This window comes from Schistocerca cancellata, chromosome 5 (genome assembly GCF_023864275.1).
Source record: "Schistocerca cancellata isolate TAMUIC-IGC-003103 chromosome 5, iqSchCanc2.1, whole genome shotgun sequence".
NCBI classification, from domain to species: Eukaryota; Metazoa; Arthropoda; class Insecta; order Orthoptera; family Acrididae; genus Schistocerca; species Schistocerca cancellata.
In genome coordinates, this window is record NC_064630.1 from 241,725,123 (window position 1) to 241,745,685 (window position 20,563).

General features: G+C 42.8%; 1 protein-coding gene across 2 annotated transcripts in view; it reads right to left on the bottom strand.

Moving 5' to 3' along the window:
• The window catches only part of LOC126188205 (quinone oxidoreductase-like), a 91,969-nt gene that overhangs the window by 65,934 nt on the left and 5,472 nt on the right, over positions 1–20,563 (bottom strand). For both annotated transcript variants that reach the window (XM_049929756.1, XM_049929755.1), the window contains exon 2: positions 142–308. In XM_049929756.1, coding sequence (XP_049785713.1) covers positions 142–308 — 167 coding nt within the window. The remainder of the gene's footprint in view (positions 1–141; positions 309–20,563) is intronic.

Genomic DNA, 20,563 nt, shown 5'->3' on the forward strand with positions numbered 1-20,563 from the left:
CAAAAGCAACCCCAGACATTTGAAACTACCTCCAAGACAGTCCATCATTGTAATAATAAGACACTTTTAAGAAATTATAAGGCAATTCCCATGTATGCATCAGTTTCCTTATAAACCAAGAGGATTTTGAAATATATGTACTTTGTTACCAATCCCCTGTAGGCTGTGACATATGGAATGTAAAGACCAGCTCCTTGTGAAAAGGTCAGTCTGTGTGCCAGTGGAAAAACATTATCTTCTGGACAAGCAACGTACTCTGCATAACCACCATTCCTGTCCTGCAACTCTGCAAACACTCTCTGGCCTTTCTGCAACAAGAAACAGTCAAGCACATATCATCAACAAGAGTATGCAGTAAAAGCAAAGTAAATATTTGGCAAAACTGAAATTCTGACGCTAGCCACAGTCGGATTTTGAAATAAATTCGGTGGTGATAAGTAAAAATTTGTGCCAGACGGGGTCTTGGATACAGATTTCCTGCTTTAAGCATGTGGTCATCTAAACCACTTTCATTTTTGAAGTATGCTTCATGCCAAAACCAAATTCCCAACTTGTTGCTCACTACATACGTAGCATTTTCTGTCCATTACCCTCATTGCTTGCAGCCTAATGCTGTTTCCCAAAGGAGGTCAGACAGAAGATGTATCCGAAATGAATGATCATTGTCATCAAAGAGCATATATTTATGTGTGAGGTATCTTTTCTTTCAGACATGTTTTTGATCCCACAGCCATATATAACCAAAAGGTAACAGGCATTTTTGTTGTCTTTAATGAATCTTTATTTATTCATCAACATCAGGTTTGTCCCATTTAAAGTAACCCCACTCAGATATAATACACTTGTGCCAGTGCTTTTTCCAATCTTGGAAGCACTTCTAGAACTGACTTTTTCTTATGGTGTACAGCTCCTTTAGCAATTGTGTTTTTATCTCATCAATGGTGGCAAAACAACACGCTTTCATTGTTCTCTTTAGGCTCGGGATTAGAGAGAAATCTCAAGGGGCCATGTCCAAAAATACAGTGGCTGAGGCAACACAATGATTTTGTTTTTTGCTAACGAATCACGAACAAGTGTTGAGGTGTGGCTGGGAGCATTTTTGTGATGCAATTTTCACAAGTGGTTTTGCCAAAATTCTAGTTGTGTTGTTTGGATTGCTTCATGCAAATGGTGCATAACTTCTAGGTAGTATTTCTTATTGACTATAAGGCAGGATCTCCTGATTTACTAGCACATTGTAATCAAAGAAAATAGTGAGAGGGATCTTCACATGTGATCAAACTTGCAGATTTTTTTTTTGTTCTTGGTTTTCTGGCAGTTTACATTGAGACAACAGGGCCTTGGTTTCAATGCCCTACCTATATACCATGTTTTTTTCACCTGTTATAACTTTCTTAAGAAGTTCTCAATCGTCATCGACATCATTCGGCAACTCCTGAGTGATGTCTCTGCAATGTTTTTGGTTGAAATTCAGCAATTTTGGAACAAACTTTGCTGCTACATGTTTCATCCCCAAAAACATCCAAACAGATTGCTTGGCATGAGCCAAAGGATATGCCAACATCATCAGCAACGTCTCTGATGGTGATCTGGTCATTTTCCAGAACCATTTTCTTTACTTCTTCCACATCGTTCTCAGTAACTGATATGCTAGGGCATCCAGGGCGGTCATCATCTTCACCACTTTCTTGACCCTCTTTGAAACATTTACATGACTCATTGTTAAATCTTCAAATTTAACACATATTTTGGACAACACAACAACACATATAAGTCACTGAGTAAGTTGACCTGTGTACAAGTCGGCATTCGATCAAACACTGAGTCTCAGTCTAGCGGCCGCTGCTCGGCTGGCCGCTTAGGTGGCGCAGCTGCTGCATGGCTGGCAGACAGCGCCGCACATAGAGGACGTGCGTAATTGCGTGGCGGCACTTTGAATAATCGGCGAGTCACAACACTTTTCCCCCCTTTGAAATTGTTGCACTGGTCTTGATGGAGGTGTCCTGGAGATGGCTAATGTCCATAGGCATTGTTTGACTCGCCGTAAAGTCTCGAGGAGGAGTCTTCCCGTACGGACCGAAGTGTCCCCGATGGTAACGGGTCGAGATGACAGGAGACGTAGGGGTCGAATGTGCTGGGGCCCCATGCACCAATCTGCCCATTGCGGCAAGTCCAGTTGATATGACAGGAGACATGGGCGATGTGCCAGCGTCTGTTGGAGGAGGAGGCAAGTAGATGTACTCTGACAGAGGATGGTCCTCCGGTTCCTGCATGGGCACGTCTCCTGGTGGCGTCCGTTCTGGTGCTGGCATCGCGATGACGGTGAGAGGGCTGCGTTGTGAGTATTGAGAGATGCCAAGATCCCGAGCATCAGGTAGAGCTAAAGGTGGTGTGGCGGCATTCGGAACAGGTGTTGCTGGCACCCGAGGCCGAAGCTGGTCCAAATGACGTACTGCAACACCTGTGTCCATCTGGATTTCATACAGGCGTCTGCCACGGTGTCTTTAGATGCGGCCCGGGCTCCATTTTGGCCGCCTGCCATATCCCCGTACCCAGACGAGGTCGGCGGCGGTGAACCGGCCAAGTGAAGGCACCCGCAGCCGTGAGGTGGGAGGCCGCAGAAGATGAAGTAGCGTGCGGGGCTGTTGGCCATGTAAGAGCTCAGCCGGGCTGTGCTCACCCATGGGGGTGAAACGGTAAGACGCCAGGAACTAGAGAAGCGCATCATCAGCAGCAGAAGAAGTCAGAATTTTCTGCATCTGAGCCTTAAATGTGCAGACCAGTCGTTCAGCCTCACCGTTGGATTGTGGATGGAATGGCGGGGCCGTGACATGCGTAACGCCGTGACGAGCACAAAAATCCGCAAAGTCGGAAGAGGCAAATTGCGGACCATTATCAGTAACAAGAGGAGAAGGGAGGCCTTCCAAAGAAAAAATGCGGGCGAGAGCACTGGTGGTTGCCACGGTGGTAGGTGACGTGCAACGGACAATGAAAGGAAAGTCAGAGTAGGCGTCAATTACGAGGAGCCAATAAGTACCTAAAAAGGGTCCCGCAAAGTCAGCATGAATGCACTCCCAGGGCTTCTCAGGCAAAGGCCACGGTGACAAAGATGACTTCGGGGCAGCGGCCTGTGACGCACAAGGGCTGCAGGCAGCGACCATGTGTGCTATTTCCGAGTCGATGCCAGGCCAGTACACATGACAGCGTGCCAGAGATTTTGTGCGAGACACACCCCAGTGCCCCTGGTGAAGGAGGTGCAAGACTGAAGCACGCAAAGACGCAGGTACCACCACACGCAGCGAAGCATTGTCAGTGGAGAGGAGGATAACACCATCCCTAGCCGTGAGGCGGTAGTGCAAAGTGTAGTAGTTCCGCAACGGATCAGAAGTCTTAGCAGATGGGCGATCTGGCCAACCCTTCTGAATACAGCATAAAACCCGGGAGAGGGTAGGGTCATAACCCGTAGCAGCCGCCAGCCTGTCCCCAGTGATGGGGAACCCGCCCACAACCCGCTGCTCGGCAATATCCAGGTGGAAACACAAAAGTTCGTCCCTATCGAATGCCTGATCAGGACTCATGGGAAGGCGAGACAAAGCATCAGCATTCGCATGTTGAGCCGTTGGCCGGAAATGAATCTCATAATTGAAACGGGACAAGTAAAGAGCCCAACGCTGGAGGCGGTGTGCAGCCTTGTCGGGAAGTGACGTTGATGGATGAAACAAGGAAGCAAGTGGTTTGTGATCCGTAACAAGATGAAATTTTGAGCCATAGAGAAAAACACCAAACTTATGAAGAGCATAAATGATGGCCAAAGCTTCTTTCTCAATTTGAGAATACTTTTGTTGGGTATCCGTGAGCATTTTGGAGGCATAAGCGATGGGTTGTTCCGAACCGTCAGAAAAACGGTGCGCAAGGACTGCACCGACCCCATATTAAGAGGCGTCTGTGGCAAGAACAAGATGTTGGCCAGGTCGGTAAGTAACCAGGCACAGGGCCTGTTTCAGCATAGTCTTTAATTTCCGGAAAGCCGCGTCACATGACGCGGACCAGTGAAAAGGCACGTTTTTATGCAACAGACGATGCAACGGCTGAGCCACTGACGCCGCAGACGGTAAAAACTTGTGATAGTATGCTATTTTCCCCAAGAAGGCCTGCAGTTCCTTAACAGATGTAGGGTGAGGAAGGGCATCGATCGCAGCAACAGTGTGTTGAAGCGGACAAATACCATCCCGAGAGAGTTGAAACCCCAAGTACGTGATAGATGCCTGAAAAAATTGTGATTTCTGAAGATTACACTTAAGACCGGCAGTCTGTAAGACATTAAAAAGTGTGCGGAGATTTTAAAGATGTTCTTCAGTGGTGGAGCCAGTGACAACAATGTCGTCCATGTAATTGATACACCCCGGGACAGGAAGCAATAATTGTTCCAAGAATCGCTGAAAGAGAGCAGGGGCGCTAGCAACCCTGAATGGCAAGTGTTGGTATTGATAGAGGCCGAAAGGCGTGTTAAGGACCAGAAACTGCCAGGAAGCAGCGTCGAGAGGAAGTTGATGATAAGCTTCCGACAGGTAAATTTTAGAAAAATACTGTCCTCCAGCGAGTTTAGTGAACAGTTCTTCAGGACGGGGCATAGGGTAAGTGTCGATGAGGCATTGAGCATTTACAGTGGCTTTGAAATCACCACAGAGACGAATATCACCATTGGGCTTAGCAACTACAACGACAGGAGAGGACCACTCACTGGAAGTGACAGGAAGCAAGACCCCTGAAGCAGTGAGACGATCCAACTCCCGTTTTACCCGATCACGAAGGGCCACAGGAATGGGCCGAGCCCGAAAAAACTTAGGCCGAGCAGTGGGTTTGAGCGTGATATGAGCTTCAAAGTTGTTTGCACGGCCTAACCCAGGAAAAAAAAGGGACGAAAATGTCGTCGACAAGGAATCCAGTTGAGCATAAGGAATAGCGTCAGAGACAATATTGACAGAGTCATCTATGGAGAACCCAAAAACGTGAAAGTCATCGAAACCAAAAAGATTTTCTGCGTTGCTCTGGTCGACCACAAATATGGGAACAGTGCGAACGACGGATTAGTAAGATACCTCAGCATTAAACTGTCCCAAGAGAGAAATCTTCTTTTTATTGTACGTCCGCAATTGCTGAGTGACAGGGGACAGGAGTGGAGAACCCAGCTGTAGATACGTCTGAGAATTAATTATAGTGGCAGCAGAACCGGTATCCACTTGCATGCGAACATCTCGACCAAGGATTTGGACAGTGAGGAATAACTTCACTGAAAGGGAAGAAGTGCAATTGACAGACAACACAGAATCAGAATCAGCGTCATGTTCATGAACATCATGTATGCGGTCGGATTTACAAACGGAAGACACATGACCTTTCTTTTTGCAATTGTGACACACAGCCCAACGTTGGGGACAATCCTCGCGTGAATGTTTCGTAAAACACCGCAGACATGAAGGAAGTTGCCGGGGATTTTGCTGCAGTTTCTTAGTGGGTTGTTTACGGCTAGGCCAAGGCTGCGCGTGGGAGCGTACTGCGGCCATGTCGGCCGGCGGGGACGCGCCGCCCTCGTCATCAACAGCGCACAGAGGTTGTATTTCCCCGACGTCACCCCACGCTTCTATTTGCGCCCCGGCGGCGCGAGAAATTTCAAAAGACTGCGCAATGGAGAGAACTTCATCTAGAGTCGGATTCGCCAACTGAAGGGCACGTTGCCAAACTTCTTTGTCGGGCGCCGACCGGATAATAGCATCCCGTACCATGGAATCGGCATAGGATTCTTTGTGAACGTCAGTAACAAGTTGACACTTTTGACTGAGGCCGTGAAGTTCAGCAGCCCAAGCGCGATAGGACTGATTTGGTTGTTTTTGACAACGATAAAAGGCAACACGAGAGGCTACCAAATGCGTTTGCTTTTGAAAATAGACAGACAGAAGGGAGCACATTTCAGCAAAAGACAAAGACGCAGGATCCTTCAAAGGAGCCAATTGCGACAACAAACGATACATTTGAGGTGAAATCCAGAAAAGGAACAGGGACTTACATGGTTGTTCGTCCGTGACATGAAATGCCAAGAAGTGCTGTCGAAGACATTTTTCATAATCAGACCAGTCTTCCGCCGTCTCGTCGTAAGGTGGAAAAGGAGGTACAGCCAACAACGAGAAACGCCCCGCATTTGACGCCGCGACAAAATCGCGAATCGCCGCTGTTAGAAGCGTTTGCTGTTCAAGGAGATTTTGCAAGAGCTGCTCGACAGTAGCCATGGAACCCTGTGAGTCAACGGTGAAAAGGAAAAATCCACTACCTCGTCGCCAATTGTTAAATCTTCAAATTTAACACATATTTCGGACAACACAACAACACATATAAGTCACTGAGTAAGTTGACCTGTGTACAAGTCGGCATTCGATCAAACACTGAGTCTCAGTCTAGCGGCCGCTGCTCGGCTGGCCGCTTAGGTGGCGCAGCTGCTGCATGGCTGGCAGACAGCGCCGCACGTAGAGGACGTGCGTAATTGCGCGGCGGCACTTTGAATAATCAGCGAGTCACAACACTCATAACTTCTTGCCTCACTCACTGTAGATTTGTCACAAACCACAGTCAACATTTTGAATGCGGTGCTGCACTATATTCCATTTTTCAAGCAAAATTTAACACAAATTCTTTGACCCACCTTTTTCAAAAGTAAAAATTCACCGAGCGCTCAAGAACCCATGTAACCTTTTCAACTTTCAACAATAAACAAAATATTCAAAACAGCTGAAAATGTAAACATACATCAGGAACATGTGCAGCAACAAGATAAAAAAAAAGAATTTGAAAATCGGATTATAAAGCCCGTATCATTAAAAAATTCCCATATTCTTTCAGTTACATGTCATATATAAATGACAAAACTAAAATTGCAAATTAGCCACAAGTGGGAATTGAAATGAATTCAGTGGCAAAAAATGAAAATTTGTGCCAGACTGAGACTCAAAACCAGATCTCCCACTTTACATGAGTGGACATCTTAACCACTTTGGCTATCCAAGCAAGCTTCACATCCAACCCAAATTCCTAACTTGTTACACACTACATAAGTAGTGTCCACATTCATTACCCTCATTTTTCACAGCTTCATGCTAATTCCCACAGGCTTTGGCCAAAATCTTTTGAGGGTGGCAGAATGGTAAGGTTAAGTCACATCTGTATAGTTCAGATGGCCCAGGTTGTGAAGTAGCAACTGAAATCAGAAATCAAGCATGTTATGTATAGCTTATTGTTGTACCACAGGAAAGTCCACTTTGCTCTTGGCATCAGTTCGGTGGTGTCCATTCATTTTGGTGGATAGCTGGACGGTAGTATACCAATATAAAAAGCTGAGCACTGATTGCAGCAGATATGGTATGACATAGCTGCTTTCACAAATGGCTAGCCTCTGACGTGGTGGGATAAGCTCCTGATAGGACTGCTCGGTGGGTTTACGGCAGGTCTTTTACCTGGGTCTTCCACAGGGATATGATCACTGTGGCAAAGGGTTGGTATTGCAAGTGGCACAGGGATACACTTTGATGTCATGGAGGTAGGTTGGGCAACAGGAAACCACTTTAGGAGGGGTGGGTAGGATGTCCCTCATTTCTGAGCATGATGATAGATAATCAAAGCCCTGGTGAAAGAAACAGTTCAGTTGTTCCAGTCCACGATTGCTGGTTCTTGAGGTGATGCAGGGATGTGGCATGGGAAATCTGTTTGCGGACCAGGGCTGAGGGTAATGCTTCTCTGTGAGACCTGTCCAGGTGGGTGCTGTGGTTACTGGTCCTACACGTGTGTTCAGTTACTTATTTTTTACATTATTATTGAGTTCATTTCTGTCCAGAACCCTTCCCAAAGTAAGTATTTTTGTACTAGTCCCATGTGCTTGCTCAACATGGCTCGGTTCTATGCGAGTGGCTGTCCCAACTGCCACACTTTTATGTCCCCATAATTATGTAATACATCAATTTCCACAATTGTGGCTTTCATTTTAGTATGTCACCCCATATACTTGCACATTAGTAGACCCTCCTCTTGTTCACAATTGGTGGTATCTGAAGATGTAAGCTTAGAAACTGTTTGTAGACTAAAGTAAGAAAATACTGGCAACTGAAGCAGATTTTTATTCTATAAATTCATTCCATGATGTAATCATGTTGGGTTGAGTGATGTAATACATGCACAAACAGAAAGAGAACAGAATATCACCTTTTGTAACTATATGACTTTTTTTTTTTAATGTAGGGTGTGGTGACAGATAAATCTGTAGCATATCTCGAGGTATATGTTAGATTGGAAGGTGATAATTTGGTTATGAGTTGGTAAAACAGTATTGAAGGCTTCAGTTAATCCAACTTTTGCACCTCACTGAACCCATAAGTAGTAATGTCCTGCAAGTGTCATTCAAATGATTAAAATTAAATTTCTGCTTTTGACAATTTACAAGCAACTAAAAGTCATTTAAGGTTGGTTGGAGTTTGTAAGGGGTCCATTCCTGCACTACCAGCAGTTGAGGAATGGCTGGCTGTTCCTCTCCCATGAATGATTAATATGTAGGATTCTTCGTGGACTATGTACAAGTGTCTGCCTGGCACAGTATTTCAGTGACACACCTCAGTATCATCAACAAGAATTTGTGATGTGCTGAGCTGTTGAGGGAGCTGCTCTTCCCTTTATACCTGACCACCAACCCTTACTTGGTCTTCCTGTGGCCACTTTGACACCATTCCATCTGCTGTCCACTTCACTGTAGCTGTACTTGACTCAGAGGTGTTCCTTTCAGTTTGCTGTCACAGAAACACCTGACAGTCACAGTGATGTATGTCATTAGAATGTTGTACAAGTCAGACACTGGCACCTGACTGAGTGGCCAAGAAAACTTCTATTAATATCAGCACTGGAAAAAATGAAAAATTACAATAAGCAGAATATTTCAAAGCTGCCACTACAAATAAAAACACCAAGAGTTCACAATATGATATTGGATGATTGCAAAAGGAGAGACTGAGTACTGGATAGGTTACTGTGTACAGTCCAAATGTTCATGCCTTGTAGCTGTTAGTATCTGCAAGTCATCTTGATGAACTGCTTTGTGGGAAACAGATGGATAGGCTGCTCATCAGCCCATACTGAAGACTGTGTGGTCAAAGTCTGTACCCTTTAGACTTGAAAGCATTACATGTCACAAAAGACTGACTAACTGCTAAATTACACTGACTTGAAGAATCTGTTGACACATTATTAGCAAGTCATCTTGACCCCAGAATCTGGAAACAACTCAGGTGCAGGTTGAGGCTAATGTGAGAATAACTGTGTCAAGGTTTAGAACTCTTCATTTGTCTAGTCAAACTCTTTGGGCCCTGGAAGGCTGTTGTAATATGGGTACAAGCACTACTGCCACATGTAAGTTTCTGGGATCGCAGTATTCCATTGTGGTTGAATGAAAGTAGACCGGGACAATTTGGGCATTAGCTTTTGGCCATGTAGCACACCCAGCTACTTCTGCATTCATTCTTTGTTACAGTTTCAGTAAGTTGGGTTAAATGGTACCTTAGACACCTAACAACCTTTACCTTTATTTATTGATTTCCATGTTCCAGTGATCAATATTGTGAATATATCACAAGACACTGAATCTATCAGTTTTACCAGTTTGTTGTGGTTACATTCTATCGTACACTGAAGAGCCAAAAAACTGGTACACCTACCTAATATTGTGTAGGGCCCCTGCAAACTTGCTGAAGTGCCACAACACAACGTGGCATGGACTCGAATAATGTCTGAAGTAGTCCTGGAGGCAACTGACATCATGAATCCTGCAGAGCTGTCCATAAATCTGTAAGAGTATGAGGGGGTGGAGATCTCTTCTAAATAGCACATTGCAAGACATCCCAGATATGCTCAATAATGTTCATGCCTGGCCAGTGAAAGTGTTTAAGCTCAGAAGTGTGTTCCTGGACCCACTCAGTAGCAATTCTGGATGTGTGGGGTGTTGTATTGTCCCGCTAGAATTGCCCAAGTCCATCGCAATGTACAATTGACATGAATGGATGCAGGTGATCAGACAGGATGCTAATGTACATGCCATCAGTCAGAGTCATATCTAGGCATATCAGGGGTCCCATATCACTCCAACTGCACACATTCCACACCATTACAGACCCTCCACCAACTTTAACAGTACCCTACTGACATGCAGGATCCACGGGTCCATGAGGTTGTCTCCATACCCATACACGTCCATCCACTCGATATAATTTGAAACAAGACTTGTCCGATCAGGCAACATGTTTCCAGTCATCAACAGTCCAATGTCAGTGTTTACAGGCCTAGGTGAGGCATAAACCTTTGTGTCACGCAGGCATCAAGAGTACACGAGTGGGCCTTTGGCTCCGAAAGCCCCTTATTGATGACGTTTCGTTGAATGGTTCGGACGCCAACACTTGTTGATGGCCCAGCAATGAAATCTGCACCAGTTGGTGCATTGAACAATTCTCTTCAGTTGTTGTTGGTCCCGTTCTTGCAGGATCTTTTTCTGGTGGCAGCGATGTCAGAGATTTGATTTTTTACTGTATCCCCGATATTCAAGGTACACTTGTGAAATGGTCGTACAGGAAAATCCTCACTTCATCTCTACCTTGGAGATGTTGTGTCCCATCACTCTTGTGCTGACTGTAACACCACGTTCAAACTCACTTAAATCTTGATAACCTGCCATTGCAGCAGCACTAACCAATTTCAAAACTGTGCCACACACTAGTTGTCTTATATAGGCGTTGCAGACTGCAGTGCAGTATTCTGCCTGTTTGCATATCTCTGTATTTGAATACACATGCCTATACCAGCTCCTTTGGCACTTCAGTGTTATGAAACAGTACTAATCTATTTTATATTAAGGTATCTACAAATTAGAGCCTATTGCAGAAGAATAAAAATATTTAAATATGTTTGCAATAATAAAGAAATATGCACACAAATGAGGATCTGGGAATGTAACTGAATAATACAAGAACAAGGATATTACACACTGTGGTTCAGTAAATATTCTGTAATGTAAAATGACACTTGCAGAAGGAGCTATTTCAATTTTCTTTAAAACACAAGAGCTACTAAACCCTTAATTTATAAAGGGAGGGCTTTAAAAATATTACAGCTACTTACATGGACCCCATTCAGTAGCAAGCATACTCAAGTTTGTATGCTCATAGTGTATATCTTCTTTTCTTCTAGTATCATGATTACGATACATAAGATTAGATTTAAAAAGTGGCCATTCTCTCTTATGAAACACATCAAGCCAGTCAGTCAAGCTCCAGCTCTCAGCTGATATACATCTACAGAGTGGCAAGTTAAGTGTTTATCATTTTCTGTGTTTTTTTGTACTATATTTATTTAATTTTGCACGTGTTTTTCTGTTTAAGAGATTTAATCTCATGTTTTTGTAAAAGTAAATTCATTCACTCAGTAGCATAGTAGTTGCTCATTTGTTTTGTTTTGGAAGCAACCGTCCATTCATTTAATAAGCGAGACAGGCTCCAGATCTTGGCTGATACATGTCTACAGAATGGTAAGTTAAGTGTTATCCTTTTCTGTATTTTCCTCATACTATATTAATTAAATTTAATGCGTGTTTTTCTGTTGTAGCGGCTTGATCTCACATTTTTGTATGTGTAAATACATTCAGTCTGTAGCACAGTAGTTGCTTGCTGAACAGCCAGCTCCATAGCTGATTAACGAATCAGCAATTGGTGACATATCAGGAGTGTAGCAAGTTGCATATCTACAATTCTGCCTGCTTTTATATACTTAAGTGCCACAGAAAGTGGTACAGGCATGGGTATTCAAATACAGAGATATATAAACAGGCAGAATACGGCACTATGGTCAGCAACACCTATATAAGACAAGAAGTGTCTGGCGCACGTGTTAGATTGGTTACTGCTGCTACAATGGCAGGTTATCAAGACAATGGCAGGTTATCAAGATTTAAGTGAGTTTGAACAGGGTGTTATAGTCAGCACATGAGTGATGGGACACAGCATCTCCAAGGTGGAGATAAAGTAGGGATTTTCATGTACGACCATTTTACAAGTTTACCATGGATATCAGGAATATGGTAAAATATCAAATCTCCAACATTGCTGCGACTCGAAAAAGATCCTGCAAGAATAGGACCAGTGATGGCTGTAGAGAATTGTTCAACAAGATAGAAGTGCGACCCTTCCACAAACTGTTGGAGATTTCATTGCTGGGCCATCAACAAGTGTCAGCATACGAACCATTCAACAAGACATCATTGATATGGGCTTCCAGAGCCAAAGGCCCACTCGTGTACCATTGATGACTACACAACACAAAGCTTTACAGCTTGCCTGGAGCCATCAGCAATTTCAAATTGTATCGAGTAGGTGGACGTGTACGGGTATGGAGACAACCTCATGAATCCATGGACCCTGCATGTCAGCAGGGGACTGTTCAAGCAAGTGGAGGCTCTTTAATGGTGTGGGGCATGTGCAGTTGGAGTGATATGGGACCCCAATACATCCAGATACGATTCTGACAGGTGACATGTACGTAAGCATCCTATCTGATCACCTGCATCCATTCATGTCGATTGTGCATTCCGATGGACTTGGGAAATTCCAGCATGACTATGCAACACCCTAAACATCCAGAATTGTTACAGAGTGGCTCCAGGAACACTCTTCTGAGTTTAAACACTTCCGCTGGCCACCAAACTCCCCAGACATGAACCTTACTGAGCATATCTCGAATGCCTTGCAATGTGCTGTTCAGAAGAGATCTCCACCCGCTTATACTCTTATGGATTTATGGACAGCCCAGCAGGATTCATGATGTCAACTCCCTCCAGCATTGCTTCAGATATTAGTTGAGTCCATGGCACATAGTTTTGCAGCATTTCTTCGTGTTCATGGAGGCCCTACATGGTATTAGGCAGGTGTACCAGTTTCTTTGGCTCTTCAGTGTAGTTTGTTCTTCAGTTAGTCTTGCTAGGATGGTTAGGATGTGTGCATGCTGTGTGCAGATGCAGGAGGAAGGCTGCAGTTCATGACCAGCTGAATGCACTTTTGGTTTCGGTTAGTCACCTTCAGGCTGCAGCCTTGGGGTGTTGTGGTGCCAGAGAATCTGATGTGTTGCAAGGGACACCTAAGGTGTCACTTGTTTTGCCTATGATCTCAGGTTCCAAGGCACCTCCTAGTACATCCAATGTGCTGGATCCATCTTTCAGCAGGGAGAGTGGTGGGTGGTAATGTGTTTGCAATGCTCAAGGCAAAGGGTTAATGTGGAGGCTGGCTGCCTGGCCTCACCCACTCAGCCTGTGAGTAGACAGGTGGCCGCTCCTTCAGCAGGGTCCAAGCAGCAACAACGGGCAAGGGGTTTACTAGTTATTGGGAGCTCCAATGTTAGGCATGTTATGGAGTCCCTTAGGAAAATAATGTTCAGAGCTGGAAAGAAAGCCAATGTGCACTTAGTATGTCTGACAGGAGGCCTCATCCAAAATGTGGAGACGGCCTTGCCTGAGGCTATCAAGTGTGCAAGGTACAGTGGTCTCCAAGTTATCACTCACATCGGCACCAACAATGCCTGTCATTGCATGAGTTCTGAGGTCATCCTCAGTTCATACGGGAAGCTGGCAGAGGGATGGCGAAGACTGCTGGCCTCACATGTGGGGTGCAAGCAGAGCTTGCAATTTGTAGCATTGTTCCCAGAGTTGATCAGGGTCCTTTAGTTGGGAGCCGAGTGGAGGGTCTCAACCATAGGCTTTGGTAACTCTGTGACAGTGTCAGCTGCTGATTTCTACACCTGAATTATAGTGTGGGTATTCATAGGACTCCCCTTGACAGGTCAGGGATGCACTGTACAATGGAGGCAGTTACTCAGGTAGCAGAGTACCTGAGGAGTGCACATGAGGTTTTTTTTAAGGCTAGACAGTAGTTTGAGGTGCTCTAATGAACACTTCCAGTCATTACACAGCAAGGAAGTCAGATGGTGTTCAGAATAAAGATACTTCAATTGTCAAAATTTTATCAGTAACGTGTCGAAGTAGTCATAATAAAGTTCCTGAATTTATTGCCCTCCAGGAAAGTTCTTGTGCTCAAATTATTCCTGGGACCCGGAGCTGGCTGAAACCCGAGGTGGACAGCTCTGAGATATTTAGTGAGTCATGGAAGATATATTGGAAAGACAGATTAGAGACAATAGGAGGGGGGTTGCAGTTGATGAAAATATTGCCTCTATTAAGGTCAAAGTTGAGGGTGACAGTGAAGTTATCCACTCGCATATTACAGGTGTAGGTTTTTATTGGCCTCCTGACTCTGTTATGACAGTCATAGAGTAATTCAAAGAAAGTCTATGGTCAATAGCGCATAAATATCTAGACATGTAATACTGGTTGGAGGGCAACTCTAACCTACCAAGTATAGACTGGGATGCCTATGGATTCATTTTGGGGGTTACAGGCAGATAATCATGCGTGATACATTTAAACACATTTTCTGTAAACTGTCTTGAGCAACTAGCTCAGTAGCTCACATGCAATGGAAATATCTTACACCTTGTAGCTACAAACAGGACAGACCTTATTGATGATGACAGTATAAATAAGGGAATTAGTGGTCATGATGTCATTATAGCTTCTATAATTACAAAACTTAATAAATTAGTCAAGAAGGCTAGGAGAGTGTGTCTGCTAGACACAGTAGATAAGCAATTGTTAGCATCTCACTTAGGCAGTGAACTGACATTGCTTAGTTCCAGTAAAATGGATGTAGACAAATTTTGGGCAATGTTTAAGCAGATTGTAAATTGTGGTCTGGAGAGTTATGTGCCTAGTACGTGGATAAAGAATGGAAAAGATCCACCATGGTTCAATAATGAAATTCGGGAGATTCTGAGGAAGCAGAAGCTGTTGCACTCTTGATTCAAAGAAAATGCACAAATGACAACAAGCAAAGGTTAGTAGAGATTCATAGGTCTGTGGAAAGATATATGGGCGGAGCAAACAACTATCACCATCACACCTTAGCAAAAGGTCTGACAAATAACCTGAAAAAGTTCTGGTCCTATGTAAAATCACTAAGTGGGTCTAAGGCTTCCATCCAGTCCCTTGTTGACCAGTCTGGTGTGGCAGTTGAAGACAGCAAAATGGAAGTCAAAGTTTTAAATTTACCATTCAAGAAATCATTCATACAGGAGACTCATGCAAACATACTGTCACTTGAGTATTGGACAGACACAGTATGGACAACATACTAATAAGGATCCCCAGCGTAGAGAAACAACTGAAAGATTTGAAAGCAAATAAATCACCAGGTCTGGATGAGATCCCAATTCAGTTTTACAAAGAGTATTCTATGGCATTGGTCTCTTACCTAGCCTTCATTTATCATGAATCTCTCACCCAGCACAAAGTCACAAGTGACTGGAAAAAAGCCCATCGAATTGTAAGCCCAGGTATTTTGAAGAAGGGTAAAAGAATGGACCCACAAAATTACAGACCACTATCCCTAAATTTGGTTTCCTGCAGAATCCTTGAACACAGTCTCAGCTCAAATCTATTAAACATTCTTGAGACTGAGAACTTATGTCCATCTATTAGCATGGTTTTAGAAAGCATTGCTCATGCGAAATTCAGCTTGGCTTTTTTCACATGATATATTGCAAGCTATGGATGAAGGGCAACAGGCAGATTCCATATTTCTAGATTTCCAGAAAGAATTTGACTTGGTGCCCCATTGCAGGCTGTTAACAAAGGTATGAGCATATGGAATAAGTTCACAGATATGTGAGTGGCTTGAAGACTTCTTCAGTATCAGAATCCAATATGATGTCCTCAATAGCGAGTGTTCATCAGAGACGAGGGTACTGTCAGGAGCGCCCCATGGAGGTGTAATAGGGTTGCTGTTGTTTTCTATATACATAAATGACTTGATGGACAGGGTGGGCAGCAATCTGTGGTTGTTTGCTGATGATACTGTGGTGTATGGTAAGGTGTCAAAGCTGGGTGACTGTAGGAAGATGCAAGACGACTTAGACAAAATTTCTAGTAGGTGTGATGAATGGCAGCTAGCCCTAAATGTGGAATAATGTAAGGTAATGCAGATGAGTAGGAATAACAAACATGTAATGTTTAGATACAGTATTACTAGTGTCCTGCTTGACACAGTCAAGTCATTTAAATATTTGGGTGTAACATTGCAAAAAAGGTACGAAATAGAATGAGTGTGTGAAGAACTGTGGCAAGAAAGGCAAGTGGCTGACTTTGGTTCATTGGGAGAATTTTAGGAAAGAGTGGTTCACCTGTAGAGGAGAACACAAAAATGGTGCTGGTGCAAACAATTCTTGAGTACTGCTTAAGTGTTTGGGATCCATACCAGGTCGGATTAAAGGAAGACATAGAAGCAATTCAGAAGTAGGCTGATAGGTTTGTTACCAATAGGTTCAAACAACACGTAAGTGTTACAGAGATGCTATGGGAATTCAAATGGGAATTCCTGGAGGAAAGGCAACAGTCTTTTTGAGAAACACTATTGAGAAAATTTAGAGAACCGGTATTTGAAGCTGACTGACAAACAACTCTACAGCCACCAACATACATTACGTGTAAGGTCCATGAAGATAAGATATGAGAAATTAGGGCTCACACGGAGGCACATAGACAGTTGTTTTTCCCTCACTCTATCTGCAGGTGGAACAGGAAGGGAAATGACTAGCAGTGGTACAGGGTACCCTCCACCATGCACTGCACGGTGGCTTCTAGAGTATCTATGTAGATGTATAATATATATTGTGCAGGGTATGTGAGGATATTAAGTTCCTTAAAATGATTTCTGCATACAGCTCTAGGGCATGGACTCCACTCATGTTTCTTGTGGCCTTTTTCCTGTGCATATAGCACTTTTCAGGCCAGTGGCTGATTTCCAAAAATGTGATTCACTACACCATAATGGCATGAAAGTAACAATAATAAACAGATTTCGTGGTTTTCATATTTTTAGAAGCACAAACGACATGTAAAGTATAAGCTGCAGAACACAGCCTTTTGCGTATATACAGGATGTGGTTTATCCAGTTTAATTTGTTATCGAATTGTAAGCCCAGGTATTTTGAAGCATCCACACTAGCTACCTGCTAGTCACCTCGTTTTTCTCATATTTCTTCAGCTTTAGAGATTATGCAAAGCTGAATAAAACTTGTTTTACCATAATTAACAGAAATACCATTTACGTTAAACCACTTCACAATACTCCTAAAACTTATTAGGTTCCACCTTATGTTTGTCTACAGAATTATTCAAATGCTTCAAATGGCTCTAAGCACTATGGGTCTTAACATCTGAGGTCATCAGTCTCCTAGACTCAGAATTACTTAAATGTAACTAACCTAAGGACATCACACACATCCATGCCCGAGGCAGGATTTGAACCTGTGAGCGTAGCAGCAGTGCGGTTCTGGACTGAAGTGCCGAGAACCGCTCGGACACAGAGGCCAGCACAGAGTTATTAATTAGTGCCATAATGTCATCACTCTTCAGTAGAGATGGTGAATTTACAATATTCTATGCAAAGAGGTAGGCCATTAATAAAATAATAAAAAGTAGGGAGCCAGAACTGAGCCCCAAGGCACTCCACATTTGATGATACCCATTCTGCCAATACTGAGCACCTTCTCAACCAACCAATACAACCTTCTGCTTTCTGTTAGAAAGAAAGGTATGAATTAAGCAACTTTACTGCTGCTCCACTATACCTAGGTATGTACCTAAGTGTAAAAGTATTTGGTGACTGACATACTCAAACGCTTTTGTTAGGATGCAAAACCCTCCAACCATTTTAATTTTTTTGTTGTAGAACACTGTAACACCAAATGTAAGTATTGTTATCTTCTGCTGATAACCGTATCTGAAATTTAAACTGACTTTCGTTGATGATGTTATGATAACTAAGGTGCTTAATGATCCTGGTATGTATTAGTTTTTAGAAAAACGTGTGGGTAGTGAGATTGGCAGATATTATTATCTGCCTTATCTTCCTTCTGATACAGTGGTTTTACAACTGCATACTTAAGCCTATTAGAAATTATTCCTTGCTTAAGTGATGCACTGAAAATATGGAAAGTGATGCACTGAAAATATGGAACTTCATTATCTACATCAACATACTCCACAGGGCTTGTACAGTGCATGGTGGAGGCACATTGTATCTCTACTAGTGATTTTCTTTCCTGTTCCACATGCAAATAGAGCGAAAGGAAAATGACTGTATATATGCCTCCATATGAGCGCTAATTTCTCTTATCTTATCTCCATGGTCCTTATGCAAAATGTACAAAGGAGGCAGTAGAATCATTCTGTAGTCAACTTCAGATGTCGGTTCTCTAAATTTTCTCAATAGTGTTTCATGAAATGAATGTCGGTTACCCTCCAGGGATTTCCATTTGAGTTAAGATAGTATCCCAGTAATACATGTTGACTGAGGTTACCAGTAACAAATCTAGTAGCCGACCTCCAAACTCTTTAATGCCTTCCTTTAATCTGACCTGGTGTGGATCCTAAACACTCGAGAAGTACTCAAGAATGGGTTGCACTAGAGTTATACATACAGTCTCCTTTACAAAAAACCACACCTTCTTAAAATTCTCTCAATAAACAAAATTTGATTATTTACCTTTCCTGCTACCATCCTTACATGTTCATTCCATTTAATTTTGCTCCACAATGTTATAACTAGATATTTGATTGACATAACTGTGTCAAACAGCACACTACTAATGCTGTATTCAGATATAATGGGACTGTTTTTCCTACTCAGCTACATTTACGTATATTCTTCTACATTTAGAGCAAGCTGCCATTCATAACTGTTGCCAACTCTAGGAGAGTTTTTACTTTTCACTGTTCTAGGTACACTGGCTCAAAGAAAATTCATGGCTTCATTTACGGAGCCTCAGGATCTTATTTGTTCCACTACTGTTAAAAAGCTTTTGTTGAATGTATCAGCAACTGTTTTCCATCACTAACAAGATTGTCTTCATTTTTTATTTGGATATTTTAACTACAAACTGCACTTTTCCCTTCCTTCTTTGAAGTTCCATATAGGTTTTACTTTGTTGTTTGTGGTATCAATTTACACTTTGTTGATTGAGGTATCAATTTATGCTTTCAAGAATATGCTCTTTGATGGTCTTGTTAAGAATTCTACTGTACAGTTTGCAAGGTCTAATCTTATTGGGATCAATTGATCTCTTGGCTGCTGCATAAAGCTCACTTTCCATTCTACAATAAATTTTGCTGCCATTAGTAATCCAAAGCTTATAACCTGATTTAAACAGGCTTTCTCTTACTATCTCACTGGGAAACATTTCTTTAAATAAAACTCATTAATACATGTATTGAATTGAAAGTTAACATCAACAGCAGCATATATAGACACCAATTCGCAAACTGTACCATAGCTGATGATCAAAGTTCTCCATGGTGTGTTTGTTTATAATCATCAAGTTTTTCAAATGATATTTTCTTATGACATTGTAGGCTTCCCTAGTGTAATAGTTCTTGAAAGTCTCCTTTTTTGCCACCAGATCACAAAATGATCATGATACAATATTTTGTCGATCATTCTGTCCACCATCTTCAGGGGAATGCTGCTGTTGCTGAGTGCCACCTGCCACAGTTGCTGCCCCCATGTCTGGGCTGGTGGTGCTGCCCGTGGTAGAACACTGACACCAATGATATATTGCTCTCAGAGACTATTTTCAAACACTTGGGCTGGCTGCACCAAAGAGTGTCATGTTTTGATGCATGTGTAGGGTTCCATGGCCTGCTAAAAGGAAAACCCTTATCTTTATTAATCACATTGTCTGCCAACCTAATTTCAATTGCCTCTTCATAAACACTATATCAAAAAGCTGAAGTATTGACATCTATCAGAATCTCATCGAATTTCACCCTGTGTCCTTCATTTAAACAATGTACCCCAAAGAAATTTGATAAGACTTTGATAGTTGCCAGTACTTGGAGTTTGTGAAACAGTGTTTATAAAGAGGCACCTGAAGTTAGGGCGGCAGACAATTTGATTAATGAAGATAAGGGTTTTCCTCTCAGCAGGATATGAAATCTTTTACTACCTCGAATCAAAACACAATGTTCTTTTGTGTGGCCAGCCCAAGTGTTTGAAGATAGTCTTTGAAAGTGATATGTTATTTGTGCCAGTGTTCTACTAGGGGTGGTGCCATCAGCCCAGTCTTGGGGCCAGTGATTGTGGTGGGTGCAACATGTGCCATGCATGATACTTAGGCCTATATAGGATGACAACTTGCAGCCTCAGCATCAGTTTTCAGTGGGACTCAACAGCAGTAGCATTCTCCCGAAGACAGCAGATAGATGGAGCACTGAAATATTGTGTCATGTTGATTTTTAGGATCCAGCAGCAAACCCAAGGAGACTATCAAGAAATTTACTTTTCTCTGTACATTTACATGGTTTATGGTGAGGAATTGTTCATCATGG